Raw genomic sequence first — 20,787 nt, 5'->3', positions numbered from 1 at the left:
TTTGTTTCTCTTAATTGCTATCTATAAATATTTTGGAAAGAATTTAAACCCACTTAATTCTTTTTAAAATAATATTGTAATTTGTTTTTTGTTTTAATCTGGTTACTAACCATCTGGTTGTTTTGCTATTTCTGACTTTAATTTATGGATGTATTAACGTTATCTTTAGATTAGCACATGTTAAATCATTAGAGATATTATTTATTATTAAAGTGCTAACTAATTCAATGAACAAAACTGACTTAACAATATAATGAAACTCAAACATTAATTTTCATTCCTTTGGTTTTATTTCCCTGTTCATGGTAGCAACAACCATACAGACACGGAAGGGGTTGTGATCATCCACACAGGAACTTTATTGGAGAGATAGCAAGCAATAAATTATATATAAAATGAAAGGAAAATTTCTACATTCCCTTAGTTTCAAATTAAAGTTTAGGAAAAGTATTAAGAGGGAAAATAATTTCTTATAACTCTCAAATTGGTTTACTTGGTGAGTATCTAGGAAAACAGACTGGTTTTCATTACTAGTTTAGACCCTCAAGACTACGTGGAGTAGCAAATGTTCTACAAAATTTCACATACAAGAAATTGCTAATTAGACTTTAATAAAAACCCTGAATGGGAGATAATGAAGATACATACACTACATATGGGGTGTTAGCACTGATGTTCACAATTGTCCAACCATGATAAGTAAAAATAAACGTTATATATATATAGTCCTTGTTCTCTTTGACATGTAAATATTGAAAATTTAATTTATTTTACCAAGTACAGGGCACTTTCCCATATGCAGAACTACTGTTCTTTCCATGGGATTATTTTAGAATTCTAGGTTTTAAAATATCAAGTGATTTTATATTTCTATCTAAATCTTGGCATATCCTGTTTAAATACTAGTAGCATCTGGGATGAACATTTGTTAGAAAAATATCTGCCAAATGAGTCTTGTCAGAGATGGCCCTACAAAACAAAGCTGCCATTGAGAAACCTGACTGAAACACAGATTACTTAACTGGCATCTCTGTAATAGCTGCAATTAGTCTGTTATCACAATTAGACTGTGGGCACAAGGATCAGTGATTAAACTTGTAATAGATCTAAGGAAGCATCCTCTCAGGTGGAGTAATATTACACTGACAGGCATTATTTAAGGCATTTAAAGATCTCTGTCTTTGCTACTACTGCTGAGTCAAAGACTTGTGAAAGACAACAACAGAAACAAACCAGTAAGAACAAATAAGTTAATTTGAGACATTAGAACAAGCAAAATTTAATATTGGGATTTAGATCTTCTGAAACCATTACCCTCTTAATGGTGAGGGTGAGAGGATTGGAAAAGAAAAGATGAATGTAAAAGAAAAATATGATATTTAAAAAATATTAAAGCCAGTTTAAATATTATACAGGTTATATATTTTAAATTTATTATTTATTATTATGCTGCAATTTGCCTATTGTATTTCATCCCATGCATAATTAAGCCTGCACATGCTGAAAATGAGTTAACCTTATACTATCTCTCTAAAACCCTAAAGTTTTTAATGATATGAATTTTAGTTAGAGTTATATTCCTCATTACCATTATAACCAATGCACACAGTTTTCAGAGGGATTTGCAGCAAATAAATATAAGGCAGCAATGAAAATACTAGCCAGGGTGCAATAACTCACAAATATGAAGACATAATGCTGTAGGACCCACTTACCAAAAACAAAAATCACTTTTGAAATGATCATAATATTCATCTTTTACTTCAAATGGGTTGATTTACTAATAATGACACACAAATAGCCAATTTAAATTTTTTTCTCAATTTTCAGCACAAAGCAAAATCTAAGAGAATGTATTTGTCAATTTCCAATTTCCCATACAAAGATATTTGCAGAGCAGAATGCTGTGTTTCTGAGAAATGTGTTATTTTAATTATATGACTTTTTAAATTAAAAATTTTGATTGATATGTATGAAAATGCAGAAAACAACTAGAATGGTAATTCACAAATGACATGTATGCATAGCTAAAATTACTTCAAGGAAAAGGGAAAGAAGCAGAAGAGAGAAAAAGAATTACAATGGAGATTTGGTTGGAACTTGGAATTTCGAGGTATTAATTCAGGCCTATTTAGATTTATTATGAGAAGAAGTATAAAGCTGATTTAAGGTGTTCTAAAAAGAATATATAATACTTTAGGACTGAAAGTTCACAATCAATTGAATTATTCTCAAAATCAATATCCAAACAAGCAGCATCTTCTTTATTTTTATTGTCAATAATTTATTAACATATAATTATAAATGATATTTATATTTATTAATGATAATAAAAGTGACAAGCTGGAAATATTTGTTTTCTCTTGTTTCTATAAAAACAACCTCATTACCCTGCCCCACCCTTACATCCCCACCCCCACCTAAGAAAGTTTCCTGGGCTTTTGTTTCTTTATTCCTGGTAGAGTTGTAATGCAAGCCAAAGTAGAAGTTGTTTAAAACAAACTTATTTTTAGATCTTTTGATCTAAAAAGATTTTTGCAGTTAGGCAAAAACCCTAATAGGGGACACAGAGAAAAATTCCTCAAGACTGAAGTGGTGGGCAGTCTGAAAAGTGCACTGAGTAGTTGAGCCTGTAGCCTGTTCTTTCACAACAGCCCTGTAGACAGCAAACCCTGGGGCGGGGGCGGCTGCATGTGAGCCTGGAGGACTTAGGCAAGGATGCTTGTACCCACGGCAGGCACAGAACCCCTGAAGTACCTGTCTTCAAGAGCTCTTGCAAGCATGGACAGTGATGATATCAGCAGTGAGCAGTGGTGACTGAAGAATGAAGAATTGGTAGCCTACTTGAGAATACTGGACTGCACAGGACCTCACTTTGAGAGTAGGGTCCGGAGGAAAAAGGAGATGGGAAGATGGGGTCTTGGATTCTAATAATGCCTGAATTTCTGTCCAAGCCCGTGAGATTAGAGTTTACAGCTAGACTTAATTTAAATTCAAGAAAAAAAGATGTAAATAAAAGTGACATAAATTCATACCTACAACTTAAGTAGACCTTAGATTATGCATAGTCTGTATAAATAATCAATGAAGTACTTAAGGGAGAAGGTTAAAAAAATTATACATCTAAAATTTTTTTTAAAACTTCAATGTAAACTTAATCTAGTACTTGTATTTATCATCTTTAAATGAGATGGAGGGTATAAAACATCAGGCAGGGAGTTAGATGATCAATAATGGCTAGTTCCGCTCCCAAATAGTTTTTTAGGTCTTCCTGTAATACGCTCATAGATATTGAGAGACTAACCCAAGTCCACCTGATCCAAGTTCAAGTTCTATCTAAACCTCACAAGCCATTTAACCTGGGAAAAACCACTGGACCTCACTAGGCCCCAAATTACTCTTTGGCAAAATGGAAATATTAATGCCAACTTTTGGGGGTTATTGTGAGAAAAAAAATGACATACTGTACGTAAAGCACCTAGCACAGTATGGCACAGAGTAAACACTCAATAAAATGTAGTTCTTTTGAACAAAATGTGTGAAACAACTTGGCCTAGGCAATAAGGAGTTGTAAGGCTTAGAACTGGAGTCTACAGTATGTGCCCTGTCTAAAGGATTTACATTTAGTTTTTATTTAAACACTCCTAGACAGACAAAATATTTCTGGATAATAGATTTTGCCCTTGGGCTACAAGATTTCAATCCCTAGTGTAAAAACTGGTGTACCATGACTGAATGAATGGAAAGATAGATGGTTGAAAGGGCGGATGGATACATGGATGGATGCACGCATGCATGGCTGATGGGTAGATGGGTAGATGCCACATAAGTTCAATTCTGTTCTTAAAAGCTATAGCAATTTTTTTTTGGCTAGCTGGCTGGCTGTTCACTGAACCTTGATCTTTTACCAGCAACCTCGTCTGTATACACAGTCACTTGCTCTAAGACTTTAGCCAACCATGCTTCACTGTAACTTGAATACAACAGATCTACATATCTGCAGTTGTTACTGAAGTAACAGACTACAGAGCTTTAAAACTCTGAGTTGCAAAACAAATAAATAAACGAATTCCATTATCTTCTAAGTCCCAATAAAACCTTCAGAGTATATCTTCCAAATTATTATATTGTGGTTATATGGGATGCTTGGATCATATAATTCTTCTGTATTATTCATCTGCAGAATAATCTAGACTTTGGAAAATGAAATTCTTTTTCCCCCAGAGAAAATCTCCCACGAGATTACATACATATTTGTAGTAGGATGGAGTTCCTTTAGCTCTCAAAAGGTGTTTTTAAAAATTTAATTGCCAAAACTTAAAAATCGGAAGATTTCACATATAAACATATAAATGTCCAGATATCTGGGGAAAAGTCATAAGACCTAGCAACACTGTACCTCAGGGCTACAGTGTTAGGTTATACAGGTTTGTACAACCAACCCTAGGAGACACAGACATAATCAACACTTCTTCACATAGATTATAATGTAAATGGAGCCACAAAGGGTCTGCAGTGCACAGCAGGCAGATGTTACCTGCCAGGCAGATATTCCCGAGGCAACAAAAGGCTAAGTTGAACACTGACTATCCCCTCAAGACTGGGCCTGTGCTCCCAGTGCCTCCCAGACCCCACAGCTCCCAATTTATTCCTTTCTTCACTTGTGTTTTTTGCCTGGCCCCTGAGGTGTTTGAGTTCACATTCCCTGCATTAGACTTCTTTCCTTTCTGACTGTCTGATGAAGTGGTTCAGCAGAAATAAAGAAGAGTTATCCACTTTAACCTTTTCATGTCATAGGGTCAATTTTCGTGCACACAGGTACATATTATACAATGATTAAAATGTTTTTAAAGAATTTCGGAGGCAGTACCTACTTCTGGTTATGTGACTAATAAAGGTCAAACTGCAGCTTTAATCCCCTTAAAACTGAGTTGCAAATAAATGTTATTTTATATTGCTACTATAATAGTTTTATAATATATTGATATTTGAGAAATATTGACCAAGAACAGATTATCTCTGATGTAAAATGCATCATAAAAATGCAAATACATCTTACAATTTTCAGCATATTTCAATATAGTGATGCACATTTTATTTAAAATAGCAATGTTTAATCTTCTAGAATAGAGGGACAGGTGTGATTCTGATTTATGAATGTGTTTGTTTTCTCTAATTTGATCCTTTCTTAGCATCTTTTGTTCTGTCTATCTACAGACTAAAAACTATTCTAGGGAGATATTAGTGTCACAAATAAGGGTCGTACATATCATACAATTGATTGTTATATTCATTAGGAAAAGACTATAGTCATCTGAATGTTGTTGGAGAAATTAATGCAAAACCCATCTGATAAGCTAGATTATTTCAGCTTTCTTTAAATAACATATGGAAGAAGATAGATTTGTTTTTATTTTTAGATTTTAAGTAGGGAAACTGTCATTTCTAATGGCAATGTTTTAAACAGTGAAATAAACTGACAAAAATAATTTTTAATTTTTTCAAAGAGATTATGGTAGTTACCTGCAATCCCTTGCAATTTTGTTTATTGATCTGACTATAGAAAAATTGATGGATTTTTTTTGTTGGAGACAGTAAATATCTAGGGACATGGCAACTTGTACACGGCAAAAAGATTAATGTATTCCGGAAATCTCCAAAAAACTATAGATGTGGAGAAGAAAGTTATAACATTATAAAACGTAAGAAAAATGTAAATTTTCTCTCAGAATGCAGTGAACACACTACAGACTAAAATGGTCAATTTTTATTCTAATATGGACAAACTTCAGCTTGATAGTATTTCAAGTACAGATGTCATTTTATCCACGGTCTCTGGGGCATAGATGCTTTCAACTAGTAGAATATTCTAGTTAATTGAATATTATTACATATAAATTCTGCACATAGATGGATGGTTTTCAGGTTTTCAAAGATGCACTGTATAAAAAGTTGTGTTTAGCAGTAAAAACTAGTGTAAATATAATCTACCCTTTTGTTCATGAATCAAAAATAAATTACCACATTCTCTCATAGCATTATGAACCTACTGTACTATAAACTCTGTCAATACAGTATAATACAATATTAGAAATTGGGTCTTTGATGTACGTACCTAGTTATTAATTTATTAATTTAATTAATAAAATAAAGTTATTTTATTAAATAAATCTCTGAACTTATTTTTTAAAATAAAGGTTAAGAGGTAAAGAAGAAAGTGAGATTAGAGTTTCTGGTTAGTTAAATTCCAGATTATAAGGAGTTTAATATGTATTTTCTAAAATAAATTCAGAATGAATAAAAATATAAATTTCTAGGCAACTAAACGAATAGTCTGTGTTTTTAACTTTTAAATCTGTGTGAATAATTCTAGATTATGTATGTGTGACCAAATTGAAAATAAACTGAAATTAAGTATGTATAACCCAATAATCAATATAAACATCACTGGGTACTTGGGGCTATTTTTATATTAACTTAGGAACAATCGTAATTTTAAGCAATGTACTGATTGGTACCAGTAGGAGCATTTTTTAAGAGCTCTAGAACACAGTCAGTTTTTCATTCCTGACTTTGAAAACAAAAAGACTGGATAATAAAAATCAAAACTGCAGGAGTCATTTCATATAATTCACGTTAACTCTATGGAATCATGAAGGCAAAGGGGTCTTACAGCAGGAAAGTATCATAAAATAGCTTGACAGACATATAACGGTATTGAGGAAAGAGAAAAGGAAGAGAAGAGAACTATATTTCAATTCCAAATTATATAAACACAAATAAATATATAAAACACTACTGATCTTTAATCCTTATTTAATTAAGCTAAAATTCTTAGGTTTTTAAGGAAAACCACGAGATACCCTCAGATAATTTCCATTGTGGACCACCTTACCTTACCTCTTATCTATGACTAAAAACAAACTTGGGGTGTGGTTTAACTGCTCTAACAGAACTCTACGTGGATCATCACATCCATTGATTAACAAACCCAGCCCCTTACCTGGTGGGAGAAATGCTGTATGCTGTTGTAACTGCATGTTGGCTAGAGCCTGTTGGTATTGGAAAATACCAGTGTTAAAGACTGCGGTGGCACCGTTGGTTTTTTCAAGAGCAGGCCTCTTTGGTAATGGGGGAAGTACAGCTTGAGGAATTCCCTGTTTAGTGAATGAGTATAAAAAACAAATACCAGTAAAAAGAGAAAAAGAAAAAAGAAAAATCAGTTGAAGGCTAAAATTGTTAGGAAGCATGAGCAAGCAAGCAGCAGAGCACTTAACTACCCAAGGGGGAAAAAATCCAATGAACAAAAAATTAAGAAAAAAAAAAGCAAGATAAAAGCTTTAAAGGAAGCATTATTTTTGTCCAAAACAAAACCCCACTAGTACGAGAGCACATGTTACAATGCGTTAAAGTGTTTTATGTCCCATAATGCTTCAGGCTTTCTGTGAGAAGCCATTGATTTGGGAAAAGAAGAAAAGCTGCACTGCGAGCTCCATGAGGATCAACAAGTATAAGCAATGTTAATAGTTAATTGTACAGAGTGACTGAAATAGATAAATAAAAACTAACCCCACTCTGCTCCTCCCCACAGGTCTACCTAGACATGCAAATGTCCCAGAGCATGCAAGTTTTTTTTTTCTTAAATACTGAACTATAAATATTAAAAAGTAAATAATTCTACCACTAAAGCCATGCTAACCAAACAGGTACATAAGTATACAGTCAAAAATACACTTTCAATGTCCTCCAACTATTTCTTTAGAACATTCTACAATGTAGTCAAACTGAATGTGGGCTGCTGGGCTTTTAGAATCTTTCATTGTACGATATCCATCTACGTATGCATATCTTTCCACTAATTTTGTCAGGAAACCACACTCAGTTTTTCATTGTACTTTACAACTTTACAACAGAAAAAGGAATATATATTTTAAAATTGATAAAAAAAAAACCTTGTATCTACAATAAAGCTACATGCCAAGCTAAAAGGTGAAAGGTCATAGTACCAGGTCAAAGGTTGCCTCGAGGGGTCGCTTCAGTGATTTGACAGCCGACTGAGTCTTAATTAGCAGGCAGCGAGCACATGATGGCAATGGGCCAGTGGGGTTCAAGCGCATTAACATAAACAGCAAGCAGAGGTGCATCATGGGGGCAGCAGTGCATTTTTGGGTAGGTGAGAAAAAACAAATAAAAAAACAAATCATCGGAATGCCATATACAACGAATAACAAGACTAAGCATGCACAATAAAGGCACTACTGAGTTGTTATTGGGAGGATAACTCCTCTTTGTAGTTAATTACAAACAAGATATTCTAACAGAAAAAAAAAGAGTGAAAGGAAGAGAGGAGGAGAGAGTCTGCCTTCTGTATTTTTGCTCAAGTATCCATAAACAAACACAGAAAAGACCTCTCTCATCATTATTTCACTGTGCTATGAAATACCACACAGTGATGTTTTAATGAATATTTTAATGACTAAGTCATATATTTATGTAAAAAAGGACAACATTAAAACAGCTAAGCAAAGAATAAAGAATGGACTCATTAAAATCAGCTATTAGATCACATTAAAATTTACCTTGAGAATATAGTTCAGTATCTATTCTAAATGATTCAATTTCTAACTCCTTTAAGACTGCTTTCTCTGAAATTTCTATATAAATGGCATAGTCAAGCTTCTCTAGTTTTACTATTACGTTTATGCCACAATATTATTTCAGACAATCTAGATTTCATACTATTCGAAATCCTGTAGCTAATTCTAAAAACAATTTGGTGAAGCAGTTCTCCTAAATAGCTCCAGATTATGTTATTGTTAAAAGCAAGAGATATGTAAAGAGCCTTGATGTGCAAAAGAACACACCAAAGGAAAACAATGGCTGATTAGATGGCACACAGAAATAAGAAGACCGAAATGGCAATATCGTTAAATTGAAAAGGAGACAGGTGGTTCTTTACAAAGCAGAAGTTTCAGAAACCCTACATCCAGAATAAGACAGATTATTAAAAGTTAGGCCAAGAGTAGGAGCAATCTGAACCATTGGAGGAGTTACCCTCACTTCTGTGAACTGTAACTTCTTTATGTATTGTCTGGGATACCTGAACAAACATATCTTCAGCAAAAATTTAAAAAAAATGTTAATAAATGAATAGCTTGTAGTCAGATATAGTTGCTCACTTTGCTTTTTTGACTGCTAACAAGGAGAGAGCTGATGTTTCTACTCACCATGGCAGCTGCGGTGGCTGCAGCCTGTGCTGCTGCAGCCTGGTTGACCTGGTATTGGGCAGCCTTGATCTTGGCTTGCAAATGTGCAGGTGGATGAAAGTATTTGCACTTTTCCCGAGAGCATCTCCCTTTGATGTAATCCATACACACAGTAACTGTGTTGTCATTGGTGTCAATCATTGTGCTGTCAGCAGGATGAGCAAACCGACAATCATTTTCTCCTCTGTTGCAGTTGCCACGCTGGTACTCTCGACAAACCTACAAGGTCATTAAGTGCACGAGGTTTAGTCAGCATGAATGAACAGAATCTTTCTGAAGATTTTAACTTAAAGTTCAAGATCGGTGGCTATAGATGAAAGGGGAAAAGATAATCTGCAAACAATGCAACAAAATAACTTCAGCAATTCCTAGTTTAGTATACAAATTATTATCCCATTTCAGTAAAATGTCCATAAGAAAGGAAAAGCATTTATGATACTAATTATGGTAAAACATCTAATCTAAAACTATTTTGATATACTTACTAATTACCAAAGGGAAAAATAGTGAAGAAACCTGGCGGACACCACTTAAACCAGTGATCAATGTTAACATCACCACTAATGAGACATAATGACATCATGTACCTATTAATATGATGCAATAAAAAGGGCATAAAATCACTTCATATTGCAATTGCCTGAATTTACTCATAAGAAAAGATCAGACAAACTGAATGGAAGGACGTTTTACAAAATAACTGACCAGTACTCTTCCAAAGTGTCAAGGTCACAAAAGACAAAAAAAGATGGAGACACTCACAGACTGGACGATCCTGGAGTCAGAGGAAGGATATTGGTAGGACAATTGATGAAATTTGATTAAGGTCTGTAGATTGGGAAACAGCAGTACAGCAATGCTAATTTTATGGTTTTATAAGAGATAGTATAGTTATACAAAGATATAAGATGTTAATATTTAGCTCAGGGAAGGGTAGGCAAGAACTCTTAGTTCTATTTTTGTGACTTTTGTGTAAATTTGAAATTATTTCCAAGTGAAAAGTATAAAAAATAAAATTTGACAGCTTTTTACTAAAATGTTTCCAGGAGTTTTTTTGTTTTGTTTTGTTTTTAATCATTAGAGATTCACTTGGTAGCTATATAAAGCAGATAAACAAGATTAGTTTTTGTTACTGTTTGTTTTATATCTGTTAATTTTGCCATGGGGATCCCAGGGAATAGATAAAAATGTATTATATCTCATTTGTCTGCTCAATTTTGACTATCTTGTTAAAGTCTCCAGCACTCTTCATTTAGGATAGTTTGACCTTTTTACCACAAGAGGGCCATCTAAAACACAGAATGTCCTTTTAATATTTTCTTCCTACTTCAAGCTTCAAAGAAACAGTTTTTATTTTTCAAGTATCTTTTCACAATCTGAGCCAATGCAGATACTAAGCACTTTATTTTGTAGTTAGGAAAGAAAGAGAAACTATAACACTGCTATGACTTAAAGATCAAAAGTTTGCTTGGATTTGTATAAAACGATTGCATTTAAATCCAGGTGTCTTTCTTCCTTTATGTTCACCTCTATTTTGAGGGAAGTGCTTCTTAAAGAAGGACTCTATAATCTATATCATGCTCCATCTTAAAAAGAACATTATAAATGACATCTTATACTATTTGGAAACCTCAAGGTAGCCAAAGCTTTGTATTCCACATACATACAATGAGCCAACTCCATCACCTCATTCAATTTATCTAATTTAAAAAATTTATTGAAACACTATTATATGCCAGACACCAGGATAGTGAGAATACAAAGATGACTTAGGCGTTATCCAAGATTCTATTTTTATTACTGCATTTATCTTACTGAACAGAAGAAGAAATGTATAACTAGGAGTTTATAATTTAAAAAGCAAAAAGGACCAAGCTGTCATTTAGAACAATTATCCCCCTCTTTGGCTGAGAATCCAAACCAGTTGTGGAGCTATCTAAAACACAGATTCCCAGTACCTAACCAAAACATACTATATGAGACTCATCACCATACCCAGGAAGACAGACACACCTATATTATATGAAAATTAAAAGTTTTACATATATATGAAATTTATGCTAAACATATGCGACGTCATAAACAAAGGCTATTTTTCTGTTTAAGCAAATCTATGTTAAGTAGCTTTATCCAATGTAAAACTTGCAGTAGGTCTATATATGATCTCTCACAACTACTGTTAGCTCCTCAATAATTCCGGCATTCTTGAACTTGATCGAAAGTAAACTGGCAACAGGGGAACTAACACTCTGTTTTTTACTTTAGCTTACTATTTGCCACATTGACAAGAAAGAAGATCTGAAGTTACTCCAATTTTATACTCTTTACTTGCTTGTGGGATGCATTTGAGAAGAATCCTAAAAATATTTAAGCATAGTTGATAACTAAGAATCAGCTTAAAATCTGTCCTAAAACCAGTTTTTTCTGAGGTTTCAAAGAATTTAGTCAACTGCTTTTGTATAAGATGTGTTTTTGACAGTTTTATATACTCATTTTTTTCTAGCTTAACGTTTCTCCTGACGTTGAGAAGTGAGACAGAAAAAATATACTGAAATAGCTATTCTCACATTATTCTTGCCTTTGAAAAAATAAAGAAGAAAGAGAAAAATCTCTTGTGAAAACCTGTACTGGTGAAAGACACAGTGCAGAAGGGCTAGAAAAGTCTGCAAAGTATTAGATGTGTATCTGAGTTGTTGGGTACCGATCTGAACAGAATAAACTTCCCAAAGCTTCTAAAACATATTTTTCCTAATAATCACCATAAATCAAATGGGATCTATTCCTTGACTGCTGAATATAGGTTTGGCCTGGTTTCTCTGCTAAACTCAAGAAAATTTTAGACTATGCTGATCCCCAAAAGAAATCTCTCAGACACAGTATTACATTAGCAAATTATAACTGACAAACAAAATTCCAGTGAATTTAATCTCATAATTAAAATCAGGATGAGAAATCGAAAAGATTTGCCATACAGAGAATTCAGAACACAGAAGGTAAAATTAAATTGGAAAATCCTAACAATATTATGGTTCTTTTTTCTCTTCTCATCCAGTCTTCCACACGCATACATTTTTTTAAATAGCCACTACTTGGTGACCTTTTTTGCTCAACGACATAGCATAAGCATTTTCTCATGTTTCTAAATGGTGTCCAGAGTGATCCATTTTTGATGGCTGCTGAAATTTCATCAAATAGTTTACATAATAGAGGTAACTCAGAGGATATCTAGATTATTTCTGATGTTCACATATTATAAATAATATTACAAAGAATATATTCATGACTATAGGCATATCATTTTTAAGGATAAAGGTGCAGAGATGGCATTAATGGGTCAACAAATAGAAAGTACTTTCTATAGTTTGATAACTGGTTTTCAAACCTGAATTATTATAAAATAATCAGATCTGTTTAGCTAAACATATAAGGTGATTTAATCACGAAGAATGTTGAGTCTTTTACACTACAAGTATTAAAGCAGAATTTGTTTTGTATCAGGTAAATTTTATAAACTTTCATATAAAATGGATAAAAGGTTGTTTTTATAGTAAAAATTATCATTTCAGTGAAGATACTCACTGAAAACATTTAAGCTCCAAATTTTATTTTCAGAACTACAGCTATGGAATAATTATAAACTTTATATAACAAAAAAATTAGAAAAACTTCCCAAAGAAATGTGAATTAATTCTAAATAAACCTTTTGTTAACTAAATAGCAGTGATACAGCGGAAAGGGGATAACGCTTGGAGGCAGAAATTGTGGGTTCCAGTTCCTATCACTTTACTAGCCATGGAATCTTCAAAACAAAAGCACTATTAACACAGCTTATAACACATGATATAAATCTGGTTAAAACAAGCAGTTGTGTTATTTGACCTCTAATTTCTTAAAACATGACAGACATATTTCAAAATGGTCAAAATAATAACGGCTTTTATAAGTAGTACTAAATCTAGCAACACTCTGCAAGTTAAAGCTTTGGGATTCTAAGGATATTAATGTCAATGTTTGAACGTATTCAAAACTGGAGAGTCATTTGCATATTTTTAAAGGAGACATCCCTTTGTAGTAATATGTTTTTTGTTCACCATATTTGTATAATTAATTCAGCCATCTTTGGAGAATAACATCCAAAAGCAGGAACACAGCTAATTAAAACAAGGAACAGGGACTCTATCTACTTTAGTATTTTGGGAAGTCAGTTTAATATTTAATGACCAATACTAAGAAACTTATTCGAAGACATATGTATATGTTGTTTAATAATAAGCACTGTAGGCTTCATTTGCTATTATGTTTGAGCTAACCTAACACTTCAAAAAGGTAATACTGGATAATCAATGATTTTATCAAAGTGTCCTTAGCACTTTATCCTCATGTTGGCCATCAGTTTATAATCTACAGCAAAGAAATTATCTGCATTTTCCATTCAAAAAGGATTAAAATACCTATATTTTAAAATTCTGAAGATTAGGGGAAATGATCATAGTCAATTTATTGTACAAGTCCCAAGATAAATATCTGATGATGTGATTTCTAGTTTCAGTTATCCAATAGTTATAAAAATTTGATACACTTCTCCTTCTCTAAAAAAATGAAGAAAAGTACATCTACTTCAGCTACCTAACAGGATCTCTGCTAAGACCAAATGGAAATTTTCTTTGAAATCTAAAAGGCAGATCCCATCATTATCATTTAGGCTAGAGAACACAAGCATACTTCTATAAGTAATGTAACTAAGAATTTGCCACTTGACCCTCATGTAAAAAAATAATAAAATCTGAATAAATAGGAATGATCAACAAAAGAACCACTAAATTCACTTCCAGGTTGTCATTTATTCCTTCCTATGAACAAGTGTGCAAACCCAGCAAGACAGAAAAACATACAACTTTGAAATAAGCTCATCAATATGCCAAATGCTCAACTCTACTTTTATTACCTTTTCTAAGTAAGTGCAAAAATAGGGAAATTTTGGCTTTAATTTAGATGAAGAAATTGGTGGAAGAACAGCAGAAAAATCAGTGGCCTAGCCAAGATTAGCAATTACCTTATTTTAAATAATTTACAACTCTATAATCTCTACAACAAAACTCAAACTAATCACAGAGATTAATAATTGACAGAAAAACAGTACATTAGATTGTTTGAATAAGGATGTGACTATATTGTTAAGAGCCATTCTAAAGCTTATTATAGGATTTTTAAAAAAATAAACTACATAGACCTCTGTGTACAAAACTCAAGATTTGTTAATTTTCTAGAGATATTAAAATATCACATAAGCAGTAGCCAAACATCCTCTACAGAAATACAAAATTAAAATAATCCTACCAATAAGCCTTTCCCACATTATTAAAAGCATCTTCTTTTCTAATCTTTTTTGAATAGAATGTCTTTAGTATGCAATCATGTTAAATCCATTAAACTCCTGTAAAAATCCCAACCTAGGCCAGCCATTCATTGTTATTTTAATCTTCATTTAACTTCACATACTCTTTATTGTGTAGTTAATAGGTATCATATTTTTTTCTGCCTATATAAGAAGGATTACTAAGCTCTGCTGTGTCAATAAGTAACGAAAGCATACAGCAACCAGTGGACTAAATTAGAAACTCATGTTATGATTATCTCATTAGACTAAAACTTTCAGCAGAATAATAATTTATTGTAAAACAAGTAGATTTCAACTGAAAATATCAGAAACCAATTGGTTTGCTCACATTTTCTGGAATATTTCATATGTTTTTCTCATATAGACTGTTGATATAAAAATGATGCAGTTAACCAAATGGCAATCTAATGTCTTAATCAGTGGCTGAAATACGTGGCTTCTGGTTTTTGTTTGATCACTGCTATGTAATAGAAATTACCTTAATAATAATCATTGTTTACCTAAAATATTTGATTATGCTGTGCACAGTGTTCTCAGCAACTTAATAATATGTAGAATGTTATGTGTATTGGAGGAGGAAGATTTTCAATGGAGTCCAAAATAACTAGATTTTCAGTAAATGATGAAAAGTTGAGGCTTAAAGAACAGGTGCTGTCATTCTCCAGGGCAAGTGTTTTGTAAACCATTTACATTTAGAATTACCTGGTACATCTGTGAAAAACAAAATGCCTGATCCCCACTGCAGACCTACTGAATTAGTCTTTGGCAATGAGGCCCTGCAATTTAACAGTCACCCCAAGTGATTCTAATCTCATTAAAGCTTGAAAACCATTGCTCTTGGTCTAGAAGTATAATGAAGATGCCATATTTTATAGTTAGAATGCTCAAAATGGAAACATGTTCCCAAAGAGAATGTTAACAAATGCTAGAATTTCTCCTGAAGTTAAAAATTTTTCATCTTTTATTACTTCTATGGGATTACTCTAAGCCCTGAATAAGGGCATGTATCTTTCTGTGATTAATTCATTAACTGGTCGGTCTATTTTTCATCTATTTAACAAGTATTGGGTATCAATTATGAGTTTGGGGCTTCTCATGTGGATCTTTTCTTGTGATTGATAAGACAGCAATTAAAAGGTTTCAAAGACATTCCTCACAATGTCTTCTACTTGAAAGATGTTCAAGTTCACCATTAGAATTGTTGAGTAAATGAGAGAATGAATGCATTCATAGATCCTTTTTGCACCATAAAAAATTACTGGGGATCTTACAAATAAGTCAAATAATTATTTCCCTAATTACTAATTCTTTGTAATGAAGCAGGGGTATGACTATAACACTCAAGTTCTATATACATTTTAATAATTAATTTTAATACATTTCTAGTTCTATATACATTTTAATAATTTCTTAAAATCATCACTGAAAGCAAATTCCTGCTTGGAAATTGCAGAAAGGCATCCCAAGGTCCCAAAATGGAATTTTAAAAGCCACACTTCAGTGAATGATATTTAAGAGATTTGCTCCTTTTTAGAGAAAATCATGAGGTCTCAATTTTAGAGTACAGAAAATACTTGGCTACAAAGTCTTGTAAAAGATACCCAATAAAAAATAATAATATGAATACTGATATAAAGCTCGTGTGTGTGTATGTGATACATATACATACATATAATATACTTTTATACATAATTTTTAAAATAAATGTTTCAATAGCTAGTGGCTGACATTAAGAGCAAGAAAATGATGTAATGGTCCTTCAAATGTTCTAATCTTAGAGATTGTCTTGAGAAACCTCCTAATTTTATATGTGAAGAGTATGAAACCTAGAGAATATGAGAATACTGACCTGAGTTTTCTCATCTAATTAGTAACATCACAAGCACTAATTCTTGGATTCCTGTTTTCCAATTTAACATTTTTTTTGTAGTTTCACATTGGGTGCTGTAAATATCTCAGCTCTTCTAAGCAATTATATAAGAACCAGAAAGCCGAAAATCTATAGTATTTTAAATTGTCTTATTGTCTAGCAAGGTGTAGTAAAAAGAGAGAAAGAAGTGGCAAGAAGAATTGGCCAATATTTTAACTGACTCAGAAAATTTGCACTTCAGAAGAAAATCAAAATTCAAAGATATACTTCAGAATTCCATGAGGAAAAAATAGAGTATAGATTTAAACTCCAAGTAATCAAACATTTGGCCAATTTGTAAATGAGTGTGTGCATTTATTGCCATGTCTTTTAGACTTCAATATATGGTACAATTAGCATGTGAAGAAATAACCTGAAGATAGGATTGTCTAAAATTGCAAGCACAGAGCAGAAACATTTGCTTCTTGGCTTCACACTGCAATATCCTAACAGGTTGTTGTAACTGTGACATTGGATCAGATCCTGTTAACAAGAATAAGATAGGAAGCTGCACTATCATCAGGCATTTAAGTAAGCAGAATTCAGGTCAAACAGAAATGACAGTTGATCCAATAGAAGCCATTTGTTCAGACCACAGCAAAATAATACAGACAAAATACACGAGAGGTAGCTCCTCACAAAAAGAAAAACAAAACCAGAAGACAGAAGTCTTCATTTCAATTAAGCACTACAAAATATAATTAACGATAGACTACCTAAAATTGTGGGAGGAGTAGTTTAGAAAAGTTTTGACCGGTTTTCTGAATATCACTTCCTATTAATAATTAATTCATTAGAGTTCATTAGAGTTAAGACTGCCTATTTGGTTCCCTTTAATCAATCAACAATTATGCATCAAAAACCCAGGGTTGCTTTAGAAAAGTCAGGGAGAATAAAACTGCTTTACATCCTAAGCATCCAATAATTTAGAATATTTAAAATTTCTTAAATTTTCTCCAAATTCATCTGCAAACAGCATTAGTTAATTAATGAGCAAGTATAATTTCGTAACAACAAACCACTCTAAAATCCAGGTGTATTAGGTATATTTCTCTAGCAAGAACAAGTTATTTCATATCTCTTCCCTGAACTGATTTCTCTGTAAAATGGAATTAAAGATAGCATCTTCCTCATAAGATTGTTTTGAGGATTAAACGTGTTATGCTTATGTCTGGTATATGGTTGTAAATATGCTGAAATCTGAGGTCCATTTTAATGTATACAACAAAAATTAATAAATAAGAAATTGGTGTTTATTAACTAAACTCCTGCTAAACTGACTAGCAATTATTAGAGTCAATTATGTTCATACAAAGTCTTATTTTTTTCCACTTTCTCAGTAATTAATACATGTAGAACTTCTCAGAACTTAGTATTGCCTCATCCTAACCAGGGAAAAGAGGAAAATATCATTTTGTTCTTTAGGTGGGTTTAATCCAGATTTATAACTTCAATGTACATTTAATGTTGCTATTTTTTCTTATATCTATAGTCCACCAAATTCATTAATTTACAGCCATGCTGAAACTCTGAACAACCACTTCAAAATAAGATTTATAATTTTAATTTCTTTTTCATGTAGCAACAGCAAAGCACATGCATCTGACTATCCCTGACTTTAGGACTTAGAACATCATGCAAATGCCTATTAAAACACTTTTATGAAACCACACCACACAACCAAACCTGCCTTGCTATTTTAATCAAAATATCGTACATCTTATGAGGAAACTTGTATTAATAATTTTTTAATGTTTTATAGACAATAACTATTATAATATTTGTTATATCTTTATCAGAACAATTGTTAGGGGATTGACAGAGTTTGTTACTCTTGATAGCAGCAGCAAAACAACAACAAACATTTAGGAAGCACTTATTTTGTGTTAGACATTCACCTAACTCTTTGCTGTAAGTGTAATTATCTCCATTTTAAAGACCAGGAAACTGAGGCATAGTGAAGTAACATGCAATGTGAACCCAGAGTCCAAGCCCTTATCCACTACTCTACACATGGATGTTGTGGCTTTTATAAACATTACATTCATCAAATACAGCAAACCTATATTCTAATGAAATTCTCCAAACACAAAACCAAAATCTCTGCTTTGAATTTTGAAAAACATTTTTGCCATGGTAAGACACAAACAGAAAACACACTTTGAGAATTAAAATGGAGTTCATAAAGAAACCAACTAATCATCCCTACCTCAAGTCTGTCTGTCCGCATTAATTTCTGTGCAGCTGCTGCAGCAGCTGCAGGTACAGGGACGCCAGGATTCCCTGTAACCAACATTGGTGCAGTCGGCAAGATCTCTGCTGGAACCAGGCTTGGAGAAACAGGTCCCAGGTAGGGATTAAAGGCTGCTGATGCATTGGTGGCTAAGCTTGGTGCAACTGAAAACATTGGCTGAAAAATAAAAAGCAAAATTTAATATGCAGGTCTCCATTCAAAGTTGATATCCTACATTATACATGTCCTCCGCCTATCCATCCATCCATAATCCATTCTTCTCTCCTTCCCTCTCTTTAATTCTTTATTTACCCTCAGGATAAGAATTTTTAATTAAATAAGCATTCATTAAATCAATGTTTTTCTCAAATATAATATGTAAAATATCTATTAAATCCTCCACTGGGATTTTGAAGCTTGGGGTTCTATAATACTTGCAATTTCTTTTTGATAACAGATAAACTTCTACATAGGAACTTCTCGTGATCATCTATTCTCCATCTTTGTCCTGATTTAATCCCGGAAACTTGTCTAAGAAATGGATTTCATAATTGCTATGTCAGATGTACCTGAAAGATGTTTACAACTGTTAATAGGTTGCAAGTGTCCTATTATCTGGAATAAATAAAGTAGAACTCTCAGGGGATAACAGAGTTTCATAGTCAATGTAAATTGTAAATAAATCTCATGGGGTATGTGAAAGGTGATGATGACACCAGTCCTTTTGAGCATGTAAGATAAAGTGTTTGGCATATTCACTTGATGGGGAAATTATAAATGTTCTACCAGCCTATCACACCCTTCTGAGATATTCAACAACAAATTCATCATACCAGTGAGAAACAAGTGTGAATTGTAAAGTCTGAAACAGAATACTATTAAAGAAATGCTACATGGTTGTTCAAGGAAATACATATGGGCAGTGTCAAATAAACTGCTACAACAAAGAATTTCTGCCATAAATGCTTTAATAGATATGTAAGGATTGTTTCTATTTGTTTGTATGTAAATTTGCATGTCATACAATATATCTGTTCTTGAATAGAATTAAAAAATTTACCTGAAATCTACTTTAACAATTTGCTTTTCCCGTTTTTAAATTATAACAGAACACAACAATTTCCCACTTATCAATGGGACATTTTTATATTCCTAATTCAATATAAGTTCAATTCTTGAAGTTTAATGCTTTGTGTAATAATGTTTATCCCTGAAACAAAAACTTGTGGACCAAATAGATGCTGTTCTTTCAGGTAATTTTTAACAATTTATTTTCTTTAACCAGCAGTAAGGAATAGAATCATAGAACATTTTTCAGAATGAAAGAGACAACAGAATGTGGCTAATCCTTCCTTCTGATTGGAATAAGAAGTTAGATGATCCCAGAGTATACAAAGTATTCAAGAGAGCTTTGAAGGAAAGCCTTCTGCAATATAAGGTATATATTTCAAAAGTAATTCTCATAGCATAAAATAAATGTGTTAAAAATGAATATACATCTACTCTGGCCCTGATTCGTCCTATATTTAGAAGAATAAAATGTATTTCAAGTATTTCCCTTTTCCTAGGGCAGCAATGCTTTTCATTTATGAGTGATTTAGTCTCAGGGTACATTTGGCAATGTTTGGAGACATTTTTGGTTGCTACAGCCACTGCATCTAATGGATGCTGCTAAGTGTCCTACAACATACAAGACAGCTCCTCATAACAAAGAATTATCCAACTTCAAAAGTCAATAGTGCCAATGCTGAGAATACTTGTCCTAGGAAATGCACTCTTCTCTTGACCTCACGAATTGTGTTGGGACAAAATCTTTGCACTTAGCATACACATTTTTACTAAGAAAATGTGAAAAATAGAATATTTAATACATATTTTGATTCACTGGGAAGAAGAAACAATATACCATTGATTACACTATTTTCAAGTTAAAATAACTATGTCTCTAGCATGTTGGTTTGAATGCCATAGTTAGCTGCTC

The 20,787-nt window shown here is 32.7% G+C and overlaps 1 protein-coding gene across 21 annotated transcripts in view; it reads right to left on the bottom strand.

Moving 5' to 3' along the window:
• Positions 1-20,787, bottom strand: part of MBNL1 (muscleblind like splicing regulator 1) — a 192,317-nt gene that overhangs the window by 10,033 nt on the left and 161,497 nt on the right. For 13 of the 21 annotated variants that reach the window (XM_045539487.1, XM_045539506.1, XM_045539499.1 and 10 more), the window contains 4 exons: positions 18,783-18,983; positions 9,228-9,485; positions 8,007-8,060; positions 7,004-7,157 (listed from right to left, as the gene is read on the bottom strand). In XM_045539487.1, coding sequence (XP_045395443.1) covers positions 7,004-7,157; positions 8,007-8,060; positions 9,228-9,485; positions 18,783-18,983 — 667 coding nt within the window. The remainder of the gene's footprint in view (positions 1-7,003; positions 7,158-8,006; positions 8,061-9,227; positions 9,486-18,782; positions 18,984-20,787) is intronic. The other 8 variants (XM_045539492.1, XM_045539493.1, XM_045539495.1 and 5 more) reach the window with 1 other exon arrangement.

Source organism: Lemur catta, chromosome 1, assembly GCF_020740605.2.
Source record: "Lemur catta isolate mLemCat1 chromosome 1, mLemCat1.pri, whole genome shotgun sequence".
Lineage (NCBI taxonomy): Eukaryota > Metazoa > Chordata > Mammalia > Primates > Lemuridae > Lemur > Lemur catta.
The sequence above is the reverse complement of the archived record's forward strand: the minus strand, read 5'-3'. Positions and strand labels throughout refer to the sequence as shown.